Source organism: Larus michahellis, chromosome 13, assembly GCF_964199755.1.
Source record: "Larus michahellis chromosome 13, bLarMic1.1, whole genome shotgun sequence".
Taxonomy (NCBI): domain Eukaryota; kingdom Metazoa; phylum Chordata; class Aves; order Charadriiformes; family Laridae; genus Larus; species Larus michahellis.
The window spans coordinates 841,533-863,318 of NC_133908.1; the positions used below are offsets into that span (position 1 = coordinate 841,533).

A 21,786-nucleotide genomic window follows, 5' to 3' on the forward strand; every position below is an offset into this window, starting at 1 on the left:
TTGGGAGATCCAGGGAATTGCTGCGCTTGTCTTCTTCATGGTTCCGTTCCCCACTTCCATTGTGTTGAGCCCTGCAGAGGAAGCGAAGACCGTGTAGAGACGGTGCTCATCCACAGCGCTTCCTCTTCCCTCAACCTTTACGCCAAGCCCTTTGATTGCTCCAAATCCCAGGTTCAAGAAGGGCACTCTTGTTGCCTCTAGAGACCTTTTGGAAAAGAGGGATTCCCCCACCTGTCAGACAAAATGTTAAAAAGCCACGGCTGATGTGGGATGCTCCAGCTCACCAGCGCCCCGTGAGTTATTTCACAAAAGGCCCAGCTACCCCGTGTCTTGCTGACGGAAGTGTTTGGGCTGCAGCCACCTTCCTGGTTGGTTGTGTCAGGCACCGGCTGACTGGGCTTGAGGCTGAGCTGGTGGGTGACTGGTGGCATTACGTCTTCCGTTCCTTTCCCTTGCCCACCTTAACTAAGTTAGGTTCCCTTGCAACAGCACGTTCCCCCTGGTTTTGATGGATAGGTCTCTCCAATCACTTTGTGTTTCCCAGCTGGGAGCTGGCCCTGCTCAGGAAACCAAAAGTAGAGGAGACCACTGAAGCTTCAAGGCCGTGTGGTGTGGTGTGAAGGTCGTGCAGAGCCTCCCTGGGGTCCTGAAGGCCCAGCCCCCGTTGTGTGCTGAGCACCAGAGGCGTCAAGCAATGGTGAAGCAGCCAAGGCTGAAGCCCTGTGTGATGGAAACAACCATCTTGTAGGGTCATCCCAGGCCGTGTTTCGTGGTGGGCTGAGGTCCTCATTGGCGGTTTGTGTTTCTGAACTTGGGACAACAGGAGAAGAGGGAATCTGTGCTGCAGTGCCACCAGGCACTGCTGCAAGCATCTTGGAAGGAGACTGGCCGTCTTCTTTAAAGAAAACCCGTGAGATCCTGCACATATAATTGGAGTTATATCCCTAGGGAATGGGGTCCTGTGGAGGACCTCGTTTACATCAGGCAGGACGTCAAACATCACAACAGAGAAGACGCAGGCTCAGAAAGGGAAGAGCTCCTCTAAATCACCGCAGCAGCCCTCGAAGGTGACAGCCTAGCAGGCGGTCCAGCTGAACACACATGTGCTTTGTGTCCTCGCTGCCTTCAGTGGACACCTATTTTCCGGTGTGAATGTGTTGCTCATCAAATCCTTGTTCTCACCTGGTCTGCTGGATGGAAGGGCCGCAGGCTGTCAGACGTCCCCTCTGCTGTAGGTACACACCTCTGCAGTGACCTGAGGATGCTCCAGATGGGATTTCCAATGGCATCCAAGTCTTGTTCTAGAGCTCCTGGCAATGCAGCAGCTCCCCCTTCCCGCAACCGCTCCTGTGGAGCAGCGCCCTGTGCTGGAGCCTGGCTGGTCTTGGTCCGTCTCTGGGTCTGGCTGGTGTGGACTAAGTTGTGGACAAGCTCCAGTGGCTCCAGATAAGATTCTGGGCTCTGGGCTCTGGGTCTGCTCTGCACTCCCGTGCTGACCCATGGGATAAGGAAGCCAGACCCCTGCTCTGCTGATGACTTGCTCTCCTTCGTTTGTAGTGAGTTATTTAGGAATGGGAGCAGCCTTTTGAAACGGATAGTCTTCTGTGACGGAGCTGCCCCGTGGCTTTGTGGGACAGCTGTGAGAGGTGACTTCAACTAGCATGGCTCCACAGCGATGAAGTGTCCTCTGAAACACGGCTTCTGCTCTCCTTCTCCCAGGAATCAGGCACGTGTTCCCCCCCACCCCCAGCTGCTCTTTGCTCTGTTGGTCACGGAGCTCTTTGGCAGTGAATTGAAGAGCAGATCTTGATTTGCTGTACCCTTCAGCTTACTCAACAATACCACCAGTGTTTAATATCTTACCCACGCACCTTCTCTGGTCTGTGCATTGTTTGTCTATTCAGTCACCTCTTTATGAGTCAGCTCCTGGATCCAGTCTTTGAAGGCTTACACTCAGGTTGACCTCTGCAAACCTCAAAGCAGAAGAGCCCTTCTTGTTTGCCTTGGGACCTTCAGCCAAAGCTCCTCCAGCGTTTTACATCCTCTTCCCTTCCGCTTCATTTGATTCCCGTTCGGCCTTTGAGGTTGCCTTGTGCCACCAGCATTGGCATGAGACCTTGGTGGCGTGAGAGCCATTGGCATGCTGGTGGGTGACGGCCAGCCAGTCTGGGACCTGCTGCTGGACATCCCATGTACATAGGGGTTTTGTCACTGGTGGGACCCTGGCGTCAGACACCCAGTGCTTTGGGAGGAGCACGCTTGTGGAGCGCCTCGGAGGTGGGAACTCTGCCCACTTGCAGGTGGGGATCAGGAAGGGGATGTGGAGCAACACAACCAAGTGTCCCACAGGGAAATCCTGACCACCCGCTTATCCGCTCCCTTGGTACTGGGCAGCAGCGCAGGGATCACCTGCCCAGGTGGCAGCAACCACCGGGATCCTTGCTGATGTCCGGGGTTTTATCCACCGTCAGATCAACCTTTGCTGGTGTTTTCCCACAGACGCCAGGGTGCCCAGAGCTGTCTCCATCCCCTGGGCACCCTAGGGATGCTCACCACGCCAGCGAGTGAGCATCGGTGAGACCACAGTGGGGCCAGCCTGCAGTGCCAGCTCTGAGCCCTCTCCTGTCCCTTGTCCTGCGCTGCCAGCACGGCCCCCGTGGTGCTCACGCATTGGGACGGGTCCTAACCCTGCAGTGGGTGTTTCTTTTTGCTTGACGCTTCTCTCCAGCATGTTGCTTTTTGGGTGATGGAGCCGTGGCCACCCGGGGCTGCCCTAACTGCTCTGCTCGGCCCTAGGAGCGACGAGGTGGTGGCTGTGGCCAGCATGAACTACGACCCTATCGTGTCCAAGGTGGCTGAGGTCCTGTCTGCCGGCAGGACCATCCGAAAGCGCGATGTGGAGTAAGTAGAAGTGCTGCGGGAGCCGGCCGCGCCAGGCCAGGGGCCGAGCACAGCTGTGGGGTGCAGGGCAGGGCTAAGCCCCCCCCCGAGGCAGCACCCCCACAGGCACCGGGCAGCTCTTTCCCGACGCTCCCCGCTCCGTTCCCTTCTCGCATCTCCCTTCCCGCCCCACTGACTCCGTCCCCCCCGATGCTGCCTCCCGTCCGGCCCCGGGTCTGGCATCCCCCACGCAGGAGGTTTGTCTCTCAGCATCTTGGGGCGTAACTTGTAGGCAAAGTGCATTTTTCTCCCTTCGCTTTGCTTTGAAGACTCTGCACGGGCAAGAGGGGGCTCCCGCATGCAGAGGGTGGGCGCGGAACACGCTGCGCTGGAAGGCAAACGCCGGGGAGGTGATAACAGCCGGGAAGGAGCCTTGAGAGTGGGAATCAGAGCTGAGGGGGGAATGTGGGTCCCTGTCCCTGGGGTGTTTCCACATCTGGAATAAAAGCAGACTTTCAAAAGCTTGGGGTTAGAAGCGTTCCCAGCCCCCGGGCAACCAGCTCAGATGCTCCGGGCGCCCCTGAGACAGGAGCATGGCGAGGGTCCAGCTGGCCACCAGTGACCGGGGCAGGGTTGTGCCCATCAGCTCCGGTACTGGTTGCCGGTTGCCCCGTTTGCAACTGGGAGGGAGGTGGCATCTCGTGGGCATCTCATCGGCCGGGGGAGCTGCTGGCCCCTGCGGTGGGGCTCGGGGAACCCGGGAGGGAGCCGGACTGCCTAAACCTGAATGTCTTTTCTCTCTCCGTCTCTGCTGCTTTCGCGCCTTTTAGGCTGTTTGTCTGTCACGGCAAGTACGTTCGGTTTGGGGTCCGGGGTGTGCTGGGGACGAAGGGCTGGCAGGAGGGACAGCCAGCCCCCTGCTTGGGCCGCGTCCCTAATTCCTGTGCGGGGACACTGCTTACGGCTGCATCCTTGTTATGCAGCCCCACTGCAGGGGGGGGGGACACACACGCCGCTGTGCTGGTGGGGGCTGGGGGTGGCGGGAGCCGCGCCGGGGGTGGGCACGGCTGCTACGTCCCCTTTGCAGGGCGCTGGCGCGCAGCTCTGCCAGGAGCAGCCTTTTGGCTGGAACCTGCTGCTCAGTGGCTTTCCGTGAATTTTCATCTGAATGCCGGGATGGCTTGCTTTAAGTTAAAACTGTTTGAATGCCGTTTTACGTGGGATTGAGGATCTGCCAGTGAGTTTCTGGGTAGCGACATGTGAGTGAGGGCGGAGGAAGGGACGCTGCCGTCCTGCCTGGGCTGGCCACGTCCCTGCGCGGAGCAGCACGGGGACCCGTGACCGATGACCGGCCCAGCGCCGCGGGCAGCACCCAAGCACCCTCAGCGCCATTTGCTTGCGCTCGCTGGGAAACGTCTCACAGCCCTGCTGGTTTTTTTCTCTTTTTTTAGAACCGGAGATATGTCCTGGCTAACCGGGAAAGGCTCCTAACGCCGCTGGCGGCTGCGCCCTCCTGATGCTGCGCTGGCTGTGGGGAGACGGGATTGCAGCTCCACGGACAGGCAGGGACACTGTGGCTGAGTCACTTCCCTTTGAGACTTGGATGAACCCGCGCTTCCCTTCCCCGCAGACCACCGACACCTCCTCTGCTCCGCTGCCCACCGCGCTGGGGCTCTGCTGCTGCAAATTCCCGCGGGATGCCGGAAAAGCAGCCCCTGGAGAGAGCGGTGTTCGGCACTGCCCGCGGGCATGGGCGCCGCGTGGCCGCGGATGCTGCCGGCTGGCGGGGCTGGGGGGGGTGGGGGTTCCCCAGACGGGGCTGCTCCGAGCACATCCCTGGCCCCCGTACACAGGGCGAGAGCCTTCCGTTACTCCCTGCGCTTCCAAGCATGTCGCCCTTTTCCCAACGCCCATCCCCTGACATCCGCTCCCTCTCCACACGGCTGCAGCGCTTTCCGTGGCTCTCCCTGTGCCCACCCGCCCCGGGGAACACCCGGAGGGGGGCAAGGAGACGGGATCTCTGTACAGCCCGTGCCTGTCCCCCCATCCAGCCCCCCCAGCAGAGGTGGGTCCCCGCCCAAACCAAGGGCTCTGGAGCTCATGGGTCCCTGTCCCAGCCCCCGCAGCATCTCCCCGCCCCGGAGCAGACGAGGGGCTGGGGCGCTGCTCCCCGGTTCTCGGGGCTCAGTTTGGGCTGGGGCAGCTCTCGGTCAGTGCCGGGGGTGCGGAGCGGGGCTGCCTGGGGAGGTGAGACAGCCGGACTGCAGCCCCTGGGCTTGGTGGCCATCCTTCCAGCCAGCCTGGGGATGTCTCCCTCCTTAACGATTGTCGCAGGATTAGCGCTGCTGCGGAGATGTTGCTCAAGGAAAAAGGCAGCCAGTGGAGCGTTTCTGGCTCATTCCTCCTGTCACTTAGCGGCAAGGCAGCATATCTCACCTCGGCTTTCTAGGTCGGCGCTCTGCTGCTGTGTTTTCTGCTCTTGCTGGACGGAGAGCCTTATCTCCAGCTCAGGAGTGGACCTGGCCGGCCCACAGCCCCATGTCCATCAGCCCAGCAGAGCTGGAGGAAGAGAGAGACCCCCCCTCCTTGGAGAGTCTCCAGTGTTCTGTCCTGGGGGAGGTTTCTTCCCCCCAAATCAGTGTTTTACTCGGAATCCAAAGCAAGAGGATTTATATTTTTAATTTGATTCCCCCCCTGTGAATTAAAGCAGTACTATCCTCGGGCTCTGGATCATCTCCGATTCCTTCCAAGGCCTCGGGTCCCCTCTGCAGGTCGGCCGGGTGGTGCAAGCACCTCCTCTGTGGAGGCTTCCCACTTGCGTACAGCTCACCCGTGTTTATTTCCAGACTTTCTGGTCGTTGCTGGGTTGGGAATGTCACCAGCCGTCTGTCACGTCTCCGGTTGGTCTCTTCTGGTTTCACTGCAAGGTTTTTCCCAGGCAGCGTGACCGGAGGGGACGGTAGACAGGGACGCGAGCGCTCCAGCACACAGCCGTGAACGGGCTCCTCTTCTGGACCGTTATCGGCTGGCTCCACGAAGGGATGGGAACTTGCAAGTCTCATTTTAGGTGCCAAAAGGCAGCTGTCGATGTCCCCATTCCCAGTGCGGCGCGGGGTGAGGGTGTTCTCTGAGGGCAGGGCTCGTGCCTGGGGACATGGTGGCACCCCCCGCAGCTCTGTGATTTCCCCCCCGCTCCCAGCTCTCTGGCACATCTTCCAAGCGGGGGGAGACGGGCAGCTCCCACGCCCCACGTGCTCCCCCAGCACAGCCCGGCTGAGCTTTTCCGAGGCCTCCGGTCTTCCTGCTCACCCAAAGGCTTGGCATCCTCCGGAGCCCAGGGCAGATCGGCAGGGCGTCTCGTTTTTCAGGAAGGTGTCCTTTGACTCCTTTACCTCTGCTGGAGCCTCATCCAGTGTCGGGCATGAGCTGTGCACAGCGGGCCTCCACCCCCACGTTCACGGGGCTGACGACCGTGCAGGGGCTGAGGAAGGACCTTCTGCCCCAGCTTATGGCTTCAGCCTGGGGAACAAGTCCCGTTCTCCCTTTCCACCGAGGATCTGTTTCAGCCAGGGCTGGGAACATCACCCTGTGACGCAAGAAACCCCAGGCACCACAGGGCTTTCCTCAAGACACGTGCCAGGTCACGGGCAGGGCTGCCATCCTGCCACCGACCTGCGGACATCGCTCTGCCGCACCGGTGCGGGACGGTATCGGACCCAGGACCCCTCCTCCAGCCCCTTGGCAAATGCTGGCCGGTGGTGAGCGCGTCCTGGAGCTGGGCAAGGCTGGCTCGTCCCTGCCGCCACCTCTCCGGGAACATCTTGCAACCTCCCAGCCAGGACAGAAAGTGTCCAGCTCTTCTTAAGAAACTGCCTGTTCCCATCGGGAATGAGCACTGTGAGCTGACCCCGGCTGGGGAGCAGGCAGCTCGTTTGTGATCCCCCGGCTGCGCTGCCCCCATCGCGTTTCGCTTCACCAGATTGCCCAGGTGTCTTCTAGGTTGCTCACCTGGGTCGGCCACGCGGACCTGATGCCCCCAGACCCTGAGCTCTCTCTCCACCAGCTCCTGCTCCTCAGATGCTGGGCTTTGCCTGTCGCCCTGCCTGCATCTTATCCCCTGTCGGGATCCATGCGTTGGGCATAGCCCATCTTCCCTCCCCACGCACCCGAGAACCCCTCTGGGCATCCCGCTGCAGCATCGCACCAGGTTTATTTTTAGTTCTCTCATGCCCTAAGCCTTCATTTAAAAAAAAAAAAAAAATAAATCACTGCTCCTCACAAGGTGGTTTCCCAGACAGTAAGTATGGCCTCACCCTTCGGCTGGCCATCTCTGCCCTTGCCTTTGCACCTTGCACGTTGCTCAGGTGAACGCTGCCTCTTCATATACTGGGATTTACTCTTTTTGCTCTGTCTTACAACCCCTAAGGAGGTCATGGCAACACAAATAGCTTTGCCGCCTTCCTTTCCCACAGTGACACGCTCGTCCCCCTGTCCCACAGGCCGGCTGCCCTCGAGCTGGTCTGAGCTGAATGGGTGGTGGCCAACCATCTCCAGGCAAGCCTTCCCAGTGTCGCTTCTGAGGCTGGGAGGTGTTTGGTGTTACAGGCTGTGGTTAAACACCCTCCCCGAGGCAGCAGAGACTGTCTTCTCACCAGTGGCATCTTCAGGTGTCTTGTCCAGGCACGGCCAAACAGACCAGAAGGACCTCATGGGCCTTTCTGCTCAGCCATTGTCCTCCCTTAGCCTCAGTTTCCTTCTCTAAGAACAGGCCGACGCTTATAGCAGGGTGTATTTTTTTCCGTACTTGGTTAGATTTTTTCTCTGAAATCCACTTTGCATAGGTTTCCTTTTCTTTTTTTATTTTTTCCCAGTAACGCGAGGACAGGGGAGCAGCTGCCCCGAGCTGGGCCACGGGGCCACACTGCGGTGTCAGAGCTGCTCAGAAGAGCTGGAGAAAGGACAGGCGCCCTGAGCTGTGCTCACAGCATGGACCTGCCCTGAGAGCCTGGTCCTTGTGCGCAGAAGCCCCCGACGGACTTCAGCCAGCCACGCGTCGCTCTAAGCAGGCTTCCAGCCCCAGCCGGGGTGGTTTTTGGCAGCATACGGCAATGAGCTCTGCAGCTTCATTTTGGCTTTATCAAATAGAAAAATCCTCTTTTTATTTAGTTTCTCGTGTCCCTTGCCAGCACCCGGCCCTTAAGGACCAAATTTACAATGCTCTCGCCCGATATTTGCAGCAGCTTCTCCGACGCCCCTTCTGGGGTGGGTTGGAGGCTGAAGCCCACGAGATGAGCCCAGGCCTGTTGGGTCGGGCTAACCGTGACGGCCCCGAAGCACCATCCCCTTTCCCTGCCATTCCCCTCTGGCTCAACCACCCTTTGGCACACACCGTTGTCCCCCCAGCCCTGCCCTCCCCAGAACCCCCAAGCCTGGATGGAGCTTGGGGATGCTGAGCAGCGTGGAGACCCCCCGGGGGCAGCCCGTTGGCAGGGGAGCTCACGGTGCTGAGCCTGGAGGCTTTGAAGAAGCGTTTCTGGCAAAGAGCATCATCCCCTCCCTGGGCGTCCTCATCTGTCAGGGGGTTCTGAACAATTCCATCGATACAAGCCGTCTGGGAGAGGGTGCGGAGGAGGAGAGCGCTGCCCGTGGGGCGCCCAGCCTGGGGACACCGCCGCGTCCCCATCACGGTGATGGGCACAACCTGCTGCTCATCCCCCCCAGGCTGCTGTGGAGGGGAGACGCTCCGCGTCCCCGTGGCTCCCGCGTGGGCTCGGTGTCCCGGGAGGGAATTTTCCTTCCCCACGTCCTCCTCCCAGCTCAGCAGCCCCGTCCCCGGGGGAGCCAATGGCCGGGTGGCCCCGCGCATTAGCCTGACATGTCATCCCATTAATTACCTTCTGGCTAATCGCGGCTGAGCCGGGCTGGGGCGAGCGGGGCTCGGCTGCCGGCCATGGCTGCGCACACCCCTCTGCCCCCCAACCTCCGCCGGGGCTTGGCGGCCTTCAGTGGCTCCCTCTTCATCAACAACAAGACACGGGACAGTGGCGCTGCCCGCTCCTACCCCCCAGGTACAGGCAGGGGGACTCTCGGCCGCCCGGGGGTTGGGGGGGTGTGTGTGTGTGTGTTTGCTGTTGTTTCATCCCTGCGAGCCCACGCAGCACATCACCAGCCCGCCCGGGCCCCTCCGAGCCGGGAGCACCCGAGGGGTCCCTGCACCCACCCACCGATGAGGGGGAGCAAAACCGAGCGCATTTGCTGCAAACAGCCATTCTTGCTACCCAGCCACCCCCCTCCCTGGGCTGCGAGGCAGAGGGTCCCTGCGGGCAGCCCTGCCTACCCCTGCCTACCCCTGCCTAGCCCACGAGGTGCTGGCCAGCCTGCCCCTCCAGATGATGCTCTACTTCAATGTCTACTACTTCCCGGTCTGGTTCCTGGCCGAGGGGATGATGCTGCAGCTGAAGGTACCATCCCATGGGGCACATGGTGGTGGTGGGGGGGTCACCCCGCTGCTGCCCGATCCCCCCCCGCCGCGGGTGTGCATGGGCAGAGGAGAGGGGAGCCTCTTCTAAATTAATGGGTACACACACACACACCCCCCCCACACGAGCAAAATGCCCTGTCCCACACAAGACAACGATGGCTCGCCTCCGGCTCCCCGCCATGGAAATTGTGAGAACAACCCCCGGACTTTCCAAGCAGGGAAGGTTAAACTGGGAGGGCAGAGTGGGCAGGGCTGGGCACCAGCACGGGGGGGGTGGGGGGAGCTGGGCATTGGGCAATGGAGATGGGGTAGGTGGGCACGGGGAGCTGGGTATGGAGCACAGGGGAGGGGAAAGTGGCCGTGGAGAGCCCGGCCCGGTGCGCAGCAGCTGGGGCTGTGCTCCCATTACAGTACCAGCTGCTGCCTCGGCACTACCAGTTCCTGCTGGTCGCTGCCTTCCTCATCCTCTCGCTGGCCGAGGGCTCCCGTCTCTACCTGGGCTACGTGGGGAACCTGCAGGAGAAGGTGAGTGCCCTCTCTCTGCCCCGGCCCCACGTCCCCTGCGCTCCGTGAGAGCCCTGCTGGGGGATGCCGTGACTCCGCTGGACGTCCCTTCGCTCAGGACCCGAGTGCCCATCACTGCCCATTCCTCCTGGAGCGGTCCTGGGAGGGAATCGCGGGTGCGGGCAGGACGGGGACGCAGGGGGACGAAGGGGACCCACTCGCTCTCCTGCCGTATCCCCTCACTGTGCTGTGGGTGGGACGGTCCAGAGCCAGGCGCGACAGCATCTGACCACGTCCAGGCACAGCTCCGTGTGGCAGGGACGTCCCCGGCCCTGAGGCCAGCAGAGCGGCTGACGCGGGGAGCTCCTGGGGCAGAGGGTGTCCCCCCACCTACCCATGGCTTCCCACAGGTGCCCGAGCTGGCCGGGTTCCTCCTCCTCTCCTTCCTGATCCAGCTCCCCCTCCTGCTCTTCCTGCTGAGCGACAGCCACGTCATCCGCCTGCCCCTGGAGATGGCCGTGCACAGCCTTTTCCTGGCCTTCCTCCTCGCCGAGATCCCGGCCGCCTTCCTCGCGCTGAAGACCATGACCAAGCAGCTGGCGGCACAGTTCTACCTGCGGCAGCTCAAGGAGGACGGCAGGGGACAGGGGCGGACAGGGGGGCAGGCAGCCGAGGAGGGGGCGATGCTGTGGGACCCCTCCGTCCCACGCCGTCCCAGCAGGGAGCAATAAACGATGCTCGGACCCAGCCCCGCTCGCCTGCACACGCGGTGTTTTTGAGCCGGGGGGCTCAAGGCCTTGTGGGGGTTCCCAGAGCACCCCGCGGGCACGGACGTGGCCGGTCCTCGCCCCACACCAGGCCGGAGCAGGCGGGAACACAGGGCTCAGCACCCCCAAAACACTCAGGCTCACGCGGGGGATGCGCTTGTCCTTGCTGAGGATCAGGAGGCAGGAATGGGGGGGGTGCAGGAGCCCCCCCATCAAGCAGCCGCCCAGGGCTCAGCTCTTGAACCCTCCCTGGGGCTCCCCGGGGAGCTCCCCCCAGCATGGCGGGGGGGGGGGGGGGGGGGGGGGTGGTGTGAGGCCACCCCAGCTGGAAGCACGCAGGGTGCTGCGAGTTGCAACAGCGGCACCACAAAACCTTCGCCCACCCCCTCCCCGCAGGGCTAGAGACAGAGCAGAGCCCCCCCCCTGCTTTCTCAACAGCTTTATTTCCTTGCACCCCCCGTTTTTCACGGGAAATAAGACCCAGGGCCACCTAGAACACGAAGCGCCAAGTGCTTTAAGCCTCCCGGGGCGAGCTGGGGCCGGTTGCTTCTCAGCAAGCGCTTGGTTCCCCCAGCAGCTCCGCGGCAGGGCTCTGCTGGCTCCCCGGCCGGTCAGGGGATGGCTTTGCGCCCCAGGAGCCAAGAAATTCCGCTGCTGTTCCTCCAGGACACGCAGACCCTAACCCCCAGCAGCGCACGCTGGGCTCAGGAGAACCGGGCCGCCTCCACAGGGGCCGCAGCCGTGGCCCCCGTCGCATCTACCTGGAGGTCGCTCCAGAGCGAAGGATGCTCGTGGTGGCGCGGTCCCCGCTGTCCCTAGGCCGCGGGCTCCCTCTCACCTTTGGGGGGTTTTGCCTGCGAAACGAAGAGGGGCATCTTAGCATCCTAGAGACAAGGGGGCAGCCCAGGGGGGTGGGTCCTGCGCCGCCCTGCTCAGCCCCACACCACCAGATGCCTTGTTGGAGGCCTCCAACTCCACTCGCGATTTGAGATCGATCATTAGGAACAACCTTCCCGCCCCCAGTCCCCCCACAGTAGGACGGTGCAGCCCCAGTTCAAGGGGAGCTGGGGGAGCTCTCGTCCTCGGAGGTTTCTAAGATGGGCGCTGAGGTGGTGGCACGGCTCTCCCCGCACCAGCTGGGTCCCTCCCTCCGCCTCTGCAGCCCGTTGCCATGAAACTTGTGCGAGTTTAATCTCTCCGAGGTTCGATTCAGACCAGGCCCAAGAGGCGAAGACTAAGAACTGCTCCGCCGGGGTTTTCCCACATCTGGGGAACCGAGCTTTAACCCAAGGGCAGAAAAATCACTAAACCCGCTTGCAAAACTTCACGCCAACCTCATCTCTCCGAAGCGGCCCCATCCTTACCTCCTCGAACTTCTCCTTCCAGTAGAAGTCAGCCTTCGCATCCAGGTAGAGCAGAACCAGGTCACAGACCACGGTGGCCTGGAGACAGACAGAGCGGGGCAGCCGGCGGCGACACCTCCTGCCGCAGCACCGGCCCCCTCTGCCCCGGCTCCCACCCAGCCCCGCAGCCAGCGAGCCTGACCTGCCCCCGGCCACCCAGGCAGCTCTGGCGGGTCTCCCTGGCCCAGCCTGCTCCGTCAGCTGCCCAGGAGGCTAGTGGCCATCCAGGTTGCCACGCACGGGCGCAGGGCCAGGGGCTGGGAGGAAGGAGGGGGCGGGTGGGGGGCCCAGGCTCCCCCCTGTTCTGCCGAAAGGGAAGAGCCGCAGAAGCGCCCTAACAAGGGGCCGCCCCATCTTGATGGCCACAGCGCCATTGTCCCTGCTGCGGCCAGATGCCGGCTCCCCTTACAGTCAGGGAGAAACACCCGGAGGGGACGCTCTCTCCTGCGGGACGAGGCAGCTGGAACGGACCAGCCAGCAACGCGCCTTCCCGGGGTCACACAAACACCCGGCTTCCAGGAGATGTGCCCGGGAGAGCGCTCAGGATCCTTGATACAGCAGCGTCATTACGATAGCAAACAGGAAAACGGGAGGTAACACCCCGCCAGACAACCCCCCTCTCCTTCCCAGGCTGACAGGCACTCCGGAGAAACAACGGATGAGTGGCAAATCCCAACCCACGGAGCAGAGAAAAAGAGCGTATCTGGAATACTCACGGCACCAAAGAAGGCGATGCTGGTGCCGAAGCTCACGGCAGCAGGAACGATGCTGAACTTCCCGGCCTGGTGAGAAAGCGGGTGGAGGGGGAAGAGAGTGGGTGGAAGGCGGCGCGGGCGGTGGGACCAGCCCTGCCGGGCAGCGTGCTCAAAGCCAGGGAGGTGCCGGAGGAAACCGGGACCGTTTCTCCGTGCTCAGCTGTAGGAACCTGACTGCTATGGCCTTGACCCAAAACCCCTGCGGCTGCCAAAGAAGGGGCTGAGGCAGCTGAGGTTTCTGTGACCCCTCCTGCCGCAGGACCTCAGCGGCTGCCGCCCACAGAGCTACATCCCAGCGAGCACCAGACACGGCCCCGGTGTGACACGTCCCTCTGCCCAAATGAGTCTGATATCTCTGGGCAGAGAGAGTTTTCGGTTCCTGTCTCTCTCCTGGCTGTCCCCTTCTGCTCCTCACCTCCCGGGCCTGGTCTCGCTACCCAGCAGTGGTGTCCCCTGTCCTGCACCGCGTGCTTTGCCCTCTTCAGGGGAAAAGGCCACTGCTAAGCAGGACAGGCCAGCTGGGGACATCTCTTGGGGTGACAAGTCCCCTCAGCACAGGCTCCATCTTGCACAGCTGAGAACCGAGTTTGTCAGTGACGCTGCGCGGAGCGGCATCAGTCATGCCCGTGCCTTTTCTCTCCGAGGTTACAATTAATCAAGAAGGGATTAATTGTCCGTGTTTTTGCAGGGTGCTCCCACCACGAGACCCACGGGGACGCCCAGAGGCCCTCTGCCCAGGCAAGCTCACCTCGCCTACAGGGTCCAGCACGTCACAACACCCGTGTCAGATCCTCAGCGAGGGAAGCCTCCCTGCTCAGGGAACTACCAAGAAGCTTCTCTTCAAATGGGAGAGACCATTTTTCCCTGCTCTGCTTGGAAAACCCTGGGAAGAGGTGAAGAGCTCAGCCAGGGCGGGGGAGAAGCGACGGCAGCGGGAAGCCACGGGGCTGGCTGCAGGAGAGAGCAGCAGGGAAGCGGTGCGAGGTGTCAGCCCCGGTGAGGAGGCTGCCAGGACTGCACACGCGGGGTCTGCAGAGGAGCTGGTACCTGGCCGAGCACGGAGATGTCGAAGCGGATGCCGTAGAGCTTCAGCAGGTTCCGGTAGAGCCGTCGCTGGGAGTCCCAGAAGTAGGAGGCGGTTCTGCGGGAAGAGATCGGACGCGGCTCAGAAAGCCACGGTGGCCCCGCGCAGGCAGCGAGGGAACAGGGCTGCCAGCACCGCGGGCGATTCCTGGGGCTACCGTGTGCCTGCGCACACCTTGTGTCCAACGGGCTGGGACGTGGGCGATGATGCACGTGCCACCACGACTCACCAGCTCGGCATCAGCAGCCGGGCATCGGCAGCCACTCGGCACCCAGCCGGGGTCACTGGGAGCACCCAGTGCGCCCAGTTCGGGGTCAGCGCGGGCAGGACAGCCGCATGTCCCTGCCCTCAGGCTCTGCAGCTCCAAACAGAGCAGAGCTACAAGGTGTGGGAACTACCACGGCACCCCGGGACCGACAGACCCTGCGCCGAGTTACCATGTCCCGATGGCCCCCCGCTGCTCCTTTCAGAGCATCGAAAGGGATCCGAACAATTGCCGCGTGCTCAACGCGCAGGCCCGTGGTGGCCACCGTCCCAGCACCCTCACCTGAAATTGTACCCCCTGTCCTGCAGGCTGAAGGAGTACCGCGGCTGGCACTCGGCAGCGGGGCGATCCAGGTTGCAGTCCCACTCGATGCGAACTCCGATGCTCCCCCCCTGAAAAAACACATTTTATTCCAAGAGAAATTCCAGGGATCAGAGATTTGCCGAGTTCTTTACTGTTCAGATGTTCACAGGTCACACATCCCCTTCGCATTTCAGGGGGCAGTCCCGTCCCCCGCCCCTTGCCCCACATCCTTGGGGAATTTGGAGTCATCTTCCATACTTTTTTAATTAAAAAAAAAAAAAAAAAAGTACCAGCAGAGCGAGGTCTCCAAAGGTCTCTCCAGCTGCCTCCACCATGTCACGGACACGGAAGACGGGGCAGAAAGGTTTGAAGAATGGATGGTACGTGCAGCTCTTGAAATAGGTGGGGTCATCGGTTTGCAAAGTGTTGCACCTGAAACGGAGGGAGAGGGGGAGCTGTCACGGGTGGAGGGGGGTGGGGGAGGTCAGGGAGCCCCGAAAAGGACACTCTCCTGCTGCTGTGGGACCGCTAACGCTCCCGCTTCGGGGGGGGATACGGTCATTGCCTCTCCTAAGGCCTCAGTTGGAGAGAGGGGGGAAGGAAACCGGCCCAGCGAAACCCCACGTGGAGTTATCATCCTTTACAGCACCCGCCATGGTCCTTCCCCGCCCAGCTCCTCTCCTCCACCTCTGCCTTTGCGCTTCTCCTTTCTTCTCCCGGCACCCGGCTCCCACCGCCGGGAGACACAACGACCCAGCTTGAGTTACTGCTCCAGGGGCCGCCCCAGGCCACGTCTCCGCCAGGCTAAGGCAGCGCCATCAGCATGCCCAGGGCTGGGAGGCCAGTGCAGCCCTTCACTGGGCCTCGGAAACCATTTTGCAGGGACTAAAATGCAAAAATATACGGGGTAAAGTGAGCCCTTGGGAACGACTGGCCTCGTCCAGCTCCGTCTGCCGTGCTCGAGGCAGGGAGACGGACACCGATCTCTCTCTCCAAGGGCTCCCCATCCCACTGCTCTTACATCTGCAAACACAGGTACCGCCGAAGCGACCGGCGCTCTCCTGAAAACCCTACCCTGAACGGCAACTGCCCGAGCCACCGCCCAGCCTGGGCGGCTCATGGCTGCTTGGCCCCTCGGCAGAGAAGCTCAGCGCGCGGGCTGGACCAGGCTGCGGGCACGGTCCGGCTGGAGGAGCGCCACACTTACTTGGAGAAGTTAAACTTGGTGAAGTGGACAGTACTTTTTATAAAGAGAGTGGAATTCTCCGCCTCAGCCAGAAGAGGTTTCCTGGAAAACAACCACCAACAAACTCAAGTTTTGCACAGCGGCCAAGGCACATCCCCGTCCCCCCTCGCTCGGCAGTCGCTTCCACCATCCTGGGACTTTGGCTACAACGGACAGTTGCAAGAAATGCTCTTGCGTGAAGTTCTCCGGCCAGCAGACCAACGTCAAAGACCTCCCTGAGCCCGGCTGCCCCTCGGGCGAGTGTGATCAGGCCCCTGGTTACACAGAAGGACGGCGCCAGAGCTCCCAACGCCCGCCGTCCCCTCGCCCCGCGCCTCACCTGGGCAGGGTGTTGTTCTCCACAGGACACCAGCCGTAGATCTCGCAGGTGGAATGGGTGGCGTTGAACATCACGCACTTCCCAGTTTTTATCCCTAGAAACAAGACAAGGTATATATCATTTACTGTGAGTTTTCAAAACGTCTTCTCTGCAGCTCCCCTGCCGGGATAGCGGCCACTGGCTTGTTCTGGCCTTCTCACAACCTGAGCCACAAAGATGACGCTGGAATCGTCTTCGGTGTTTTCCCCACCCAACAGCTTCCCTGTGAAACCTTCCCTTGAGGCCGAAGGGCAAGGAGCTGTTTTCCAAAGACAAGCGTTGTCGGCGCCTGTCCGTCCAGCCGCAGCCTCTCCTGCCCCGTGGCTCCCCAGGTGGGAACAGAACCGGCTGGGACAATCCCCCCCCCGCCAACCCCGGCCAAAGCTTTGGCAACCGACCTCCCAGAGCTGCAATAAATACCCTTTGCCAGCTGAACTCACGTGGGGGCTGCTAATATTCCTGAGCGTGAAATAAAAGCCGGGTTTTGTTACGAAAGGAAAACCCGCCCATCACACGGCACACCGGTTCCCGTCCCAGCACCGCAACCAAAGCGACCCCGGGTTTGCCGCGGCAGCGCCTTGTGCCCGCAGCGCCTGCCCGCCCGGCCGCCACACGGCGCTCGAAGGTTCTGCCAAGAATAAACGGCTGGAGAGCACTTCACCAAGCGCTTTGTGGATCCGTTTGCCACCAAGCACGAGGAATTAAATGACTTTATGGGTTTTGTGGTTGTTTTTTTTTTTGCAAAACACCGCGTACCGTTGCCACGAAGCACTGGGGTTCCCGTGGGACAGTCCGCATCTTCCCCGCACGCCGCGTCGAGAACAGAGGGGCTCTGAGAGAGACGGAGAGAAGCGCTCTCACCCTGCTGCCCGGCCGCCCCGGGCCACGCCGTCACTCACTCCCACTTCCGCGCTGCCGCTCCTGCTTCTCCCAGCACGTCCCCAGCGCTTACAGAAGCCACCCGCCACGTCCAGAAGCCGGGCAGCCCCCAGCCAGCGAGGAGAGAGGCATCTCCAGGGACAATCCTTCCCGCCGGTCCCTCCGCTCCCTGGGGCACTCACCTCCTCTGCCCCGGCGGCAAAGGAAGCCTCAGGAGATAGCTCGGACCCCTCGGCTGGGATTGGGAACAAGCACCGTTGGGTTTGGGAGGGCCTTAACGGCAGAGCCCATCAAGCGCTTTGTAAATCACCACCACGATTCCGCCCGGGAAAGGACTGAAGAGACCCTAAATACAGCGTAACACAAGTTTTACAAGAGGTGTGGAAAGCTTCACCCTCACTCCGGCCAGGAGCAGCAAAAAGCTCCTCTTCAAACCCAGAGAGACGACGGCAAGTGGGGGAATGGGAATAACACCTTTCCCAGGTACTCCCGAGCCACGGCAGGAGTCACCAGCCCCTTGGAAACCCACCTCCCCAAGCCCGGAGGGACACGGAGGCCCAAAGGCAGGTGGAGAAACCCCAGTTACGGAGTCCGAAGAAGCGGGGCTCTGCCAGGGCCCCCCAGAGCTGTCCCAGGAGTGAAACCAGTTCCAGTTTCACACCAGTTCCAGGTGCGAAAGCCACCGTAATGAGCTGAGAGGAACTGCTCCCTGAAGCACTTTTGGGCCGGGGACACACACACACACACAGAGCCTAGCGGTATGGGAATCATTATGGGATGCAGGAGAAGAGCATTTTTGGATTGCACAGGATATTTAGGGGATGAGATGTTTAGGGGAGGAAGAAAAGGCAGGGAAAGGGAGGGATCTAGGTGAGCCAAGGAGGAACAAACATCGGAAAATAGAGGGCTAAAAGGCTGCAAAGGACTGGCTGCAGGTAAAGAGCTGCCCCGAACATCACCAGCACAGCCTACCCTGTCCTCGGACCAACTCCATTCCTAACTATTTTCCTGGCCGAGGGGCTCTATTCCGCACGTGCACGTGGAGGTCTAAGTGCCACAAGCTGGAGTGGGACCACTGGTGGCAGAGGTCCATGCCCCTGGGTGCCACCAGCTCCAGCAAGCGCAGGAGGGATTCTCAGCCAACATGGGGCCGGACAAGCCAGCGAGGAGGTGAAGGGGCCCGGGAGTAAGGGGGGGATGCCTAAGGGCAAGCCCACGGAGCTACCGGAGGGAGCGGGGAGTCCCGTCTGACTGCTGGAGAGGGGTGGCTACTGGATTCATGCCCCTCAGCCCCACCGATGGCCCACTTGTAGCTTGCAGGACTCGCCTGCAATGCTGTAATAAGCACTCGCGAGAGCGCTTTGTCGTCCTGGATTCAAATCAGATGTCACGGATTCAGCCTCCAGAAGGACCCGGACAACAGATCTTTGCTGGCGAGTGTGTCAGTCCCGTCCCAAGTCCAGGTAACAAGACACACGCCAAGTGCCACTGGGCAGACAGACACCTCTGGGCGTTCAGGGCATGCAAGCTGCGAACCTCGGGAGAAATTCAGGTACTGAAGTCTCTGATGGTGTTACAGAAAACCTAAAACCTGACCAAGAAGCTTTCAGCCTCCTGTACCCAATTTTTCGTGGAATTGAGCCTTGGAAAAAAAAAAAAAAAAAAAAATACTGTGGGTGCCGGCATTTTCCACAGGGATGATCCAAACCAGGTTCCATGTGCCACCAGTGCATTGTGAGAGAAGCGGAGAGATCTAGACTCGGTTAAAAGCCCTCATGGGGACCTGGATCTGTGCTCCTAAAGCTCTCGAAACCATCACCGCATCTTGGCTGTGTAAGGGTCTAAAAGCTCGGGAAAAATCGGGAGTAACAAGTTTTTTTTTTTTTCTAGGAACCTGCCCAAGAACGGCAGGTTTGGGACACGACAGGAATTCAGTGCAGGCTTCCTGACAGGCAGGCGACCGGGTACACGTTTTTCAGAAGACATCCCCCAGGGTGCTCACCGCAGAGCTCCGAGGCTGCTCCGGGTTCAGTGCACTTGTGTTCCTGGGACAGGGGCGATTTCAGACAGGGGCAGCAAAGACGGGCCTGTACTACCCGCAGAGATCTGTGCCTAAACGCGTGGGACCTCAGGGCTGAAAGGTTTGAATTTACTTTCTGTAGTCACAAATACGTGGGTACAGAATGACTTGATTGTTAATCTTAGCAGAAACAATTGCCGATTCACGGCCCTCAACAGCTGTGCAGCCACGTGCCAGGGGCCGGGAAGCAAAGCGAACCTTCTCGGAGAGCAAACCACCAGCAGCATCACACGTGAGCAAAGAAGGATGAGGCTTCTCCTCCCAAAAATCCATCACCTCTCTCGTCCCCTTAGGACGCGGTCCTGCGCTGCTCGGGGCCGGGACCAGCACTGCTCATGAGCGCATCCGTCAGCGGCATCTGGACCCGTAAGAGCTGAGCACAGCTGGATGTGCCAAGGACCATGATTTAAGTGAAATGGCCCCTTAGCCCCAGAGCTTGCACCCGGACGGAGCGGATGCACTGTACGACTAATGCCTCCCAAGCTTTAAGTCTATTTTCTTCATCTTCATTAACCTGCAAATTAGAGGCAGAGGGTTTCCAACCACTGAAAGCATTTGAGGTCAACACCGAAAGGTCTCCCTAAGAGGTAAGTCACAGCTCAACACAGACCTCACCTGCTAAAACAACCCGACCTCTGCTCGGGTGCTGCCTCTGGCCCCAGCCGGACTTTTCCCTGGTCTGCCAGGGACAGAATATTTTGGTTAACGGAGAATACTCAGAACTTCCTGCGAAGTCAAAAGCTGTCACTGCTAAATCTTCAAAGCTTTCCAAACACGAATATCAGCTGCCAGCTCCAAAGCCAGGAGCTGAGAGGCTGCTGGAGAGCAGCACGGGGTGAAGGCTGTGACGGGCACGCGGACGCCCACGGCACCGTAGCGGGATGAAATGCTCTGTTCTCTCTGTACCCTTGCCTTGCACAATACAAAAATAAGCATCCAGAGACGCCCACGGCTGCCTGGGAGAGAGCCCGGGAGCGCTCTCTGGCACATCCTCCTGGCCATCCGTGCTTTAGGAGTTCTCAACATTTTCAAGAAGGATCATCAGCACCGTTTTCCCCGACCCAAACCCTGGGGTCGCCCCCTCCTCTTGCACAGTCTGCGGGGTTTGGAGAGCAGCCCAGCCCGGCAGCCTGGGGCACGGGCTGAACTGGAGGAGGCTGGGCACCGCAAAAGCCAAAGGGACCATTAGGACAAGCAGTGCTTGGCTCGGGCACGAGGTGCCAGCCGTGACTTTGCTTAAAAGACATTTGCTCCTGCCTGCCAAGCAGGGTCCAGTCGAGGGGCTGGCCTGAATCCAGCCTTCAAGGGAAGACTTCTCCCCGAGAACACGTACTGCTAAGCGCTGGGAAGCCACCTTGCACTTGTGCTCCATTCCTCCTAAAAATAGGACGCTAAGATGGAGAGGACACTAGCCCCGCAGCAGGGCGTTACAAAGGAAACAAGGCAGGGGTATCCACGGAGCGCGTGGAAAAGCAGCATGAAAAATGGCAGAAGAGAGGTAAGAGAACGGAGCGGCAAGCCGAGAAACCAGGAATATACGTGAGACTGGAGAAGGAACACGGTTAACACGTGTCACCCGGGGATGGCAGTACCGCAACGGGGCAACACAGCTCGGCCCGTGCCTCGTCCAAAGGCAGGGCAAAGCCTGCAAAGGTCGCAGAGCGTCCCCACCCCTCAAGAAGCCCAGAGGGCTGGTGAGGAGACCCAACGGGCCGTGTCCCCCTCCTCCTGGTCACCACAAGACCCTGGCCGGCCTGCTGGGACACACACCTTGGTCGGTGCCGGTGTGACGGAGCAAAAGCAAGCGAGCCGGGAAGATCTCCAGAGCCATGCGAATGAGGGAATGAGTTTTGCTGGGAATAAATAGGTGTTTTTTTTTTTCCTTTCTGTCAGGCCTTGCACGGGGTTTCGCTGGGTTCCAACACAACGGTGCTGACAGGGGTTACGAACCGAACCCCCCCCCCCCGCCCCAAGCGCCGGGCTACGGACCAGCGCAGCCAACTCACCTCGGGACACTTGCCCTGGGCTTGCTCTGCTGTGGCGATGAAGTTGGTCACCAGAAACAGCACGTTTTCTCCCTGGGAAGCGAGAAGGCGCCTTCAGGGGGGGGGACTGACGCCGTTGCACCCCCCAGCAGCGAAACAACACAGGAATTGCCTTTTTTTAAGGCGTTATAACGGACAACGCTAACCTCGCCTGGCCTTTCCCAAGGGTTTTACCACAGGGCTTTGCACACACCCTCCCCCCCACCCCACCCCCGGGGCCGGGCCGTACCTGGGGGGGCCGGCCGAGCTCCGCTGCGTCCCACAGCCGCCGGCCCGCGCCCCCCGCCGCCGCCGCCCCCTTCAGCTTGGTGACCACGGCGGCGCGGGGAGCGCGGTCGCTCTCCTGGTAGCCCTTCCGCACCAGCAGCACCCACCTGCGGAGGGGCAGCGGGGCGAGAGGCGCTGAAGGCACCCCGGCCCGCCCCGCCGTTCCCGGGAGGGCCGGGCCCCAGCGGGCGGCGGCCGCGGGAGGGGAGCGCCCTACCCGAAGAGGTAGCCCAGCACGCCGAGCTGGAGCAGGCGGTGCAGCAGCCCGATCCGCCGGTTCCGCGTCAGGGCGAACTTCGCCGTCTTGTAGTCGAGCAGCCCGTCACAGGGACCGCCCGCCGCCGCGCCCGCCATGGCAGCCGGGGACTGCGGGAACGGCGCCGCGCCCCGCCCCTCTGCGCACAAGCCCCGCCCCTCCGCGCCAAAACCACGCCCCCCTGCGTCAAGCCCAGTCCCCCACAAGCCGCGC

The 21,786-nt window shown here is 61.2% G+C and overlaps 2 protein-coding genes across 7 annotated transcripts in view; one reads left to right on the forward strand and one right to left on the reverse strand.

Annotated features, from left to right (window-relative positions):
- The window catches only part of AIFM3 (AIF family member 3), a 51,501-nt gene extending 45,898 nt beyond the window's left edge, over positions 1-5,603 (forward strand). Inside the window, exons 19-21 of one of the 2 annotated variants that reach the window (XM_074606802.1) lie at positions 2,797-2,901; positions 3,711-3,731; positions 4,332-5,603. In XM_074606802.1, coding sequence (XP_074462903.1) covers positions 2,797-2,901; positions 3,711-3,731; positions 4,332-4,371 — 166 coding nt within the window. In that variant the 3' untranslated portion in view covers positions 4,372-5,603. The remainder of the gene's footprint in view (positions 1-2,796; positions 2,902-3,710; positions 3,732-4,331) is intronic. The other variant, XM_074606803.1, reaches the window with a different exon arrangement.
- A 5,453-nt stretch (positions 5,604-11,056) lies between these two features.
- P2RX6 (purinergic receptor P2X 6) lies at positions 11,057-21,714 on the reverse strand. Of its 5 annotated transcripts, none has more exons than XR_012589764.1 (13): positions 21,535-21,710; positions 21,280-21,424; positions 21,012-21,083; positions 16,803-16,878; positions 16,008-16,101; positions 15,650-15,730; positions 14,733-14,874; positions 14,422-14,531; positions 13,838-13,931; positions 13,539-13,673; positions 12,752-12,817; positions 11,997-12,074; positions 11,057-11,486 (listed from the first exon to the last, which is right to left on the reverse strand). XR_012589764.1 is itself a non-coding variant. In XM_074606367.1 (12 exons), the coding sequence occupies exons 1-12, from the start codon at positions 21,669-21,671 to the stop codon at positions 11,448-11,450; spliced, it is 1,134 nt and encodes a 377-aa protein (XP_074462468.1). In that variant the 5' UTR covers positions 21,672-21,714; the 3' UTR covers positions 11,057-11,447. The 5 variants fall into 5 exon arrangements, 3 of the variants coding, with proteins under 3 accessions (XP_074462468.1, XP_074462467.1, XP_074462466.1); XR_012589763.1 differs by having other exon boundaries at positions 13,539-13,741; XM_074606367.1 differs by lacking the exon at positions 13,539-13,673 and having other exon boundaries at positions 21,535-21,714.
- Between the last annotated feature and the right edge of the window lie 72 nt (positions 21,715-21,786).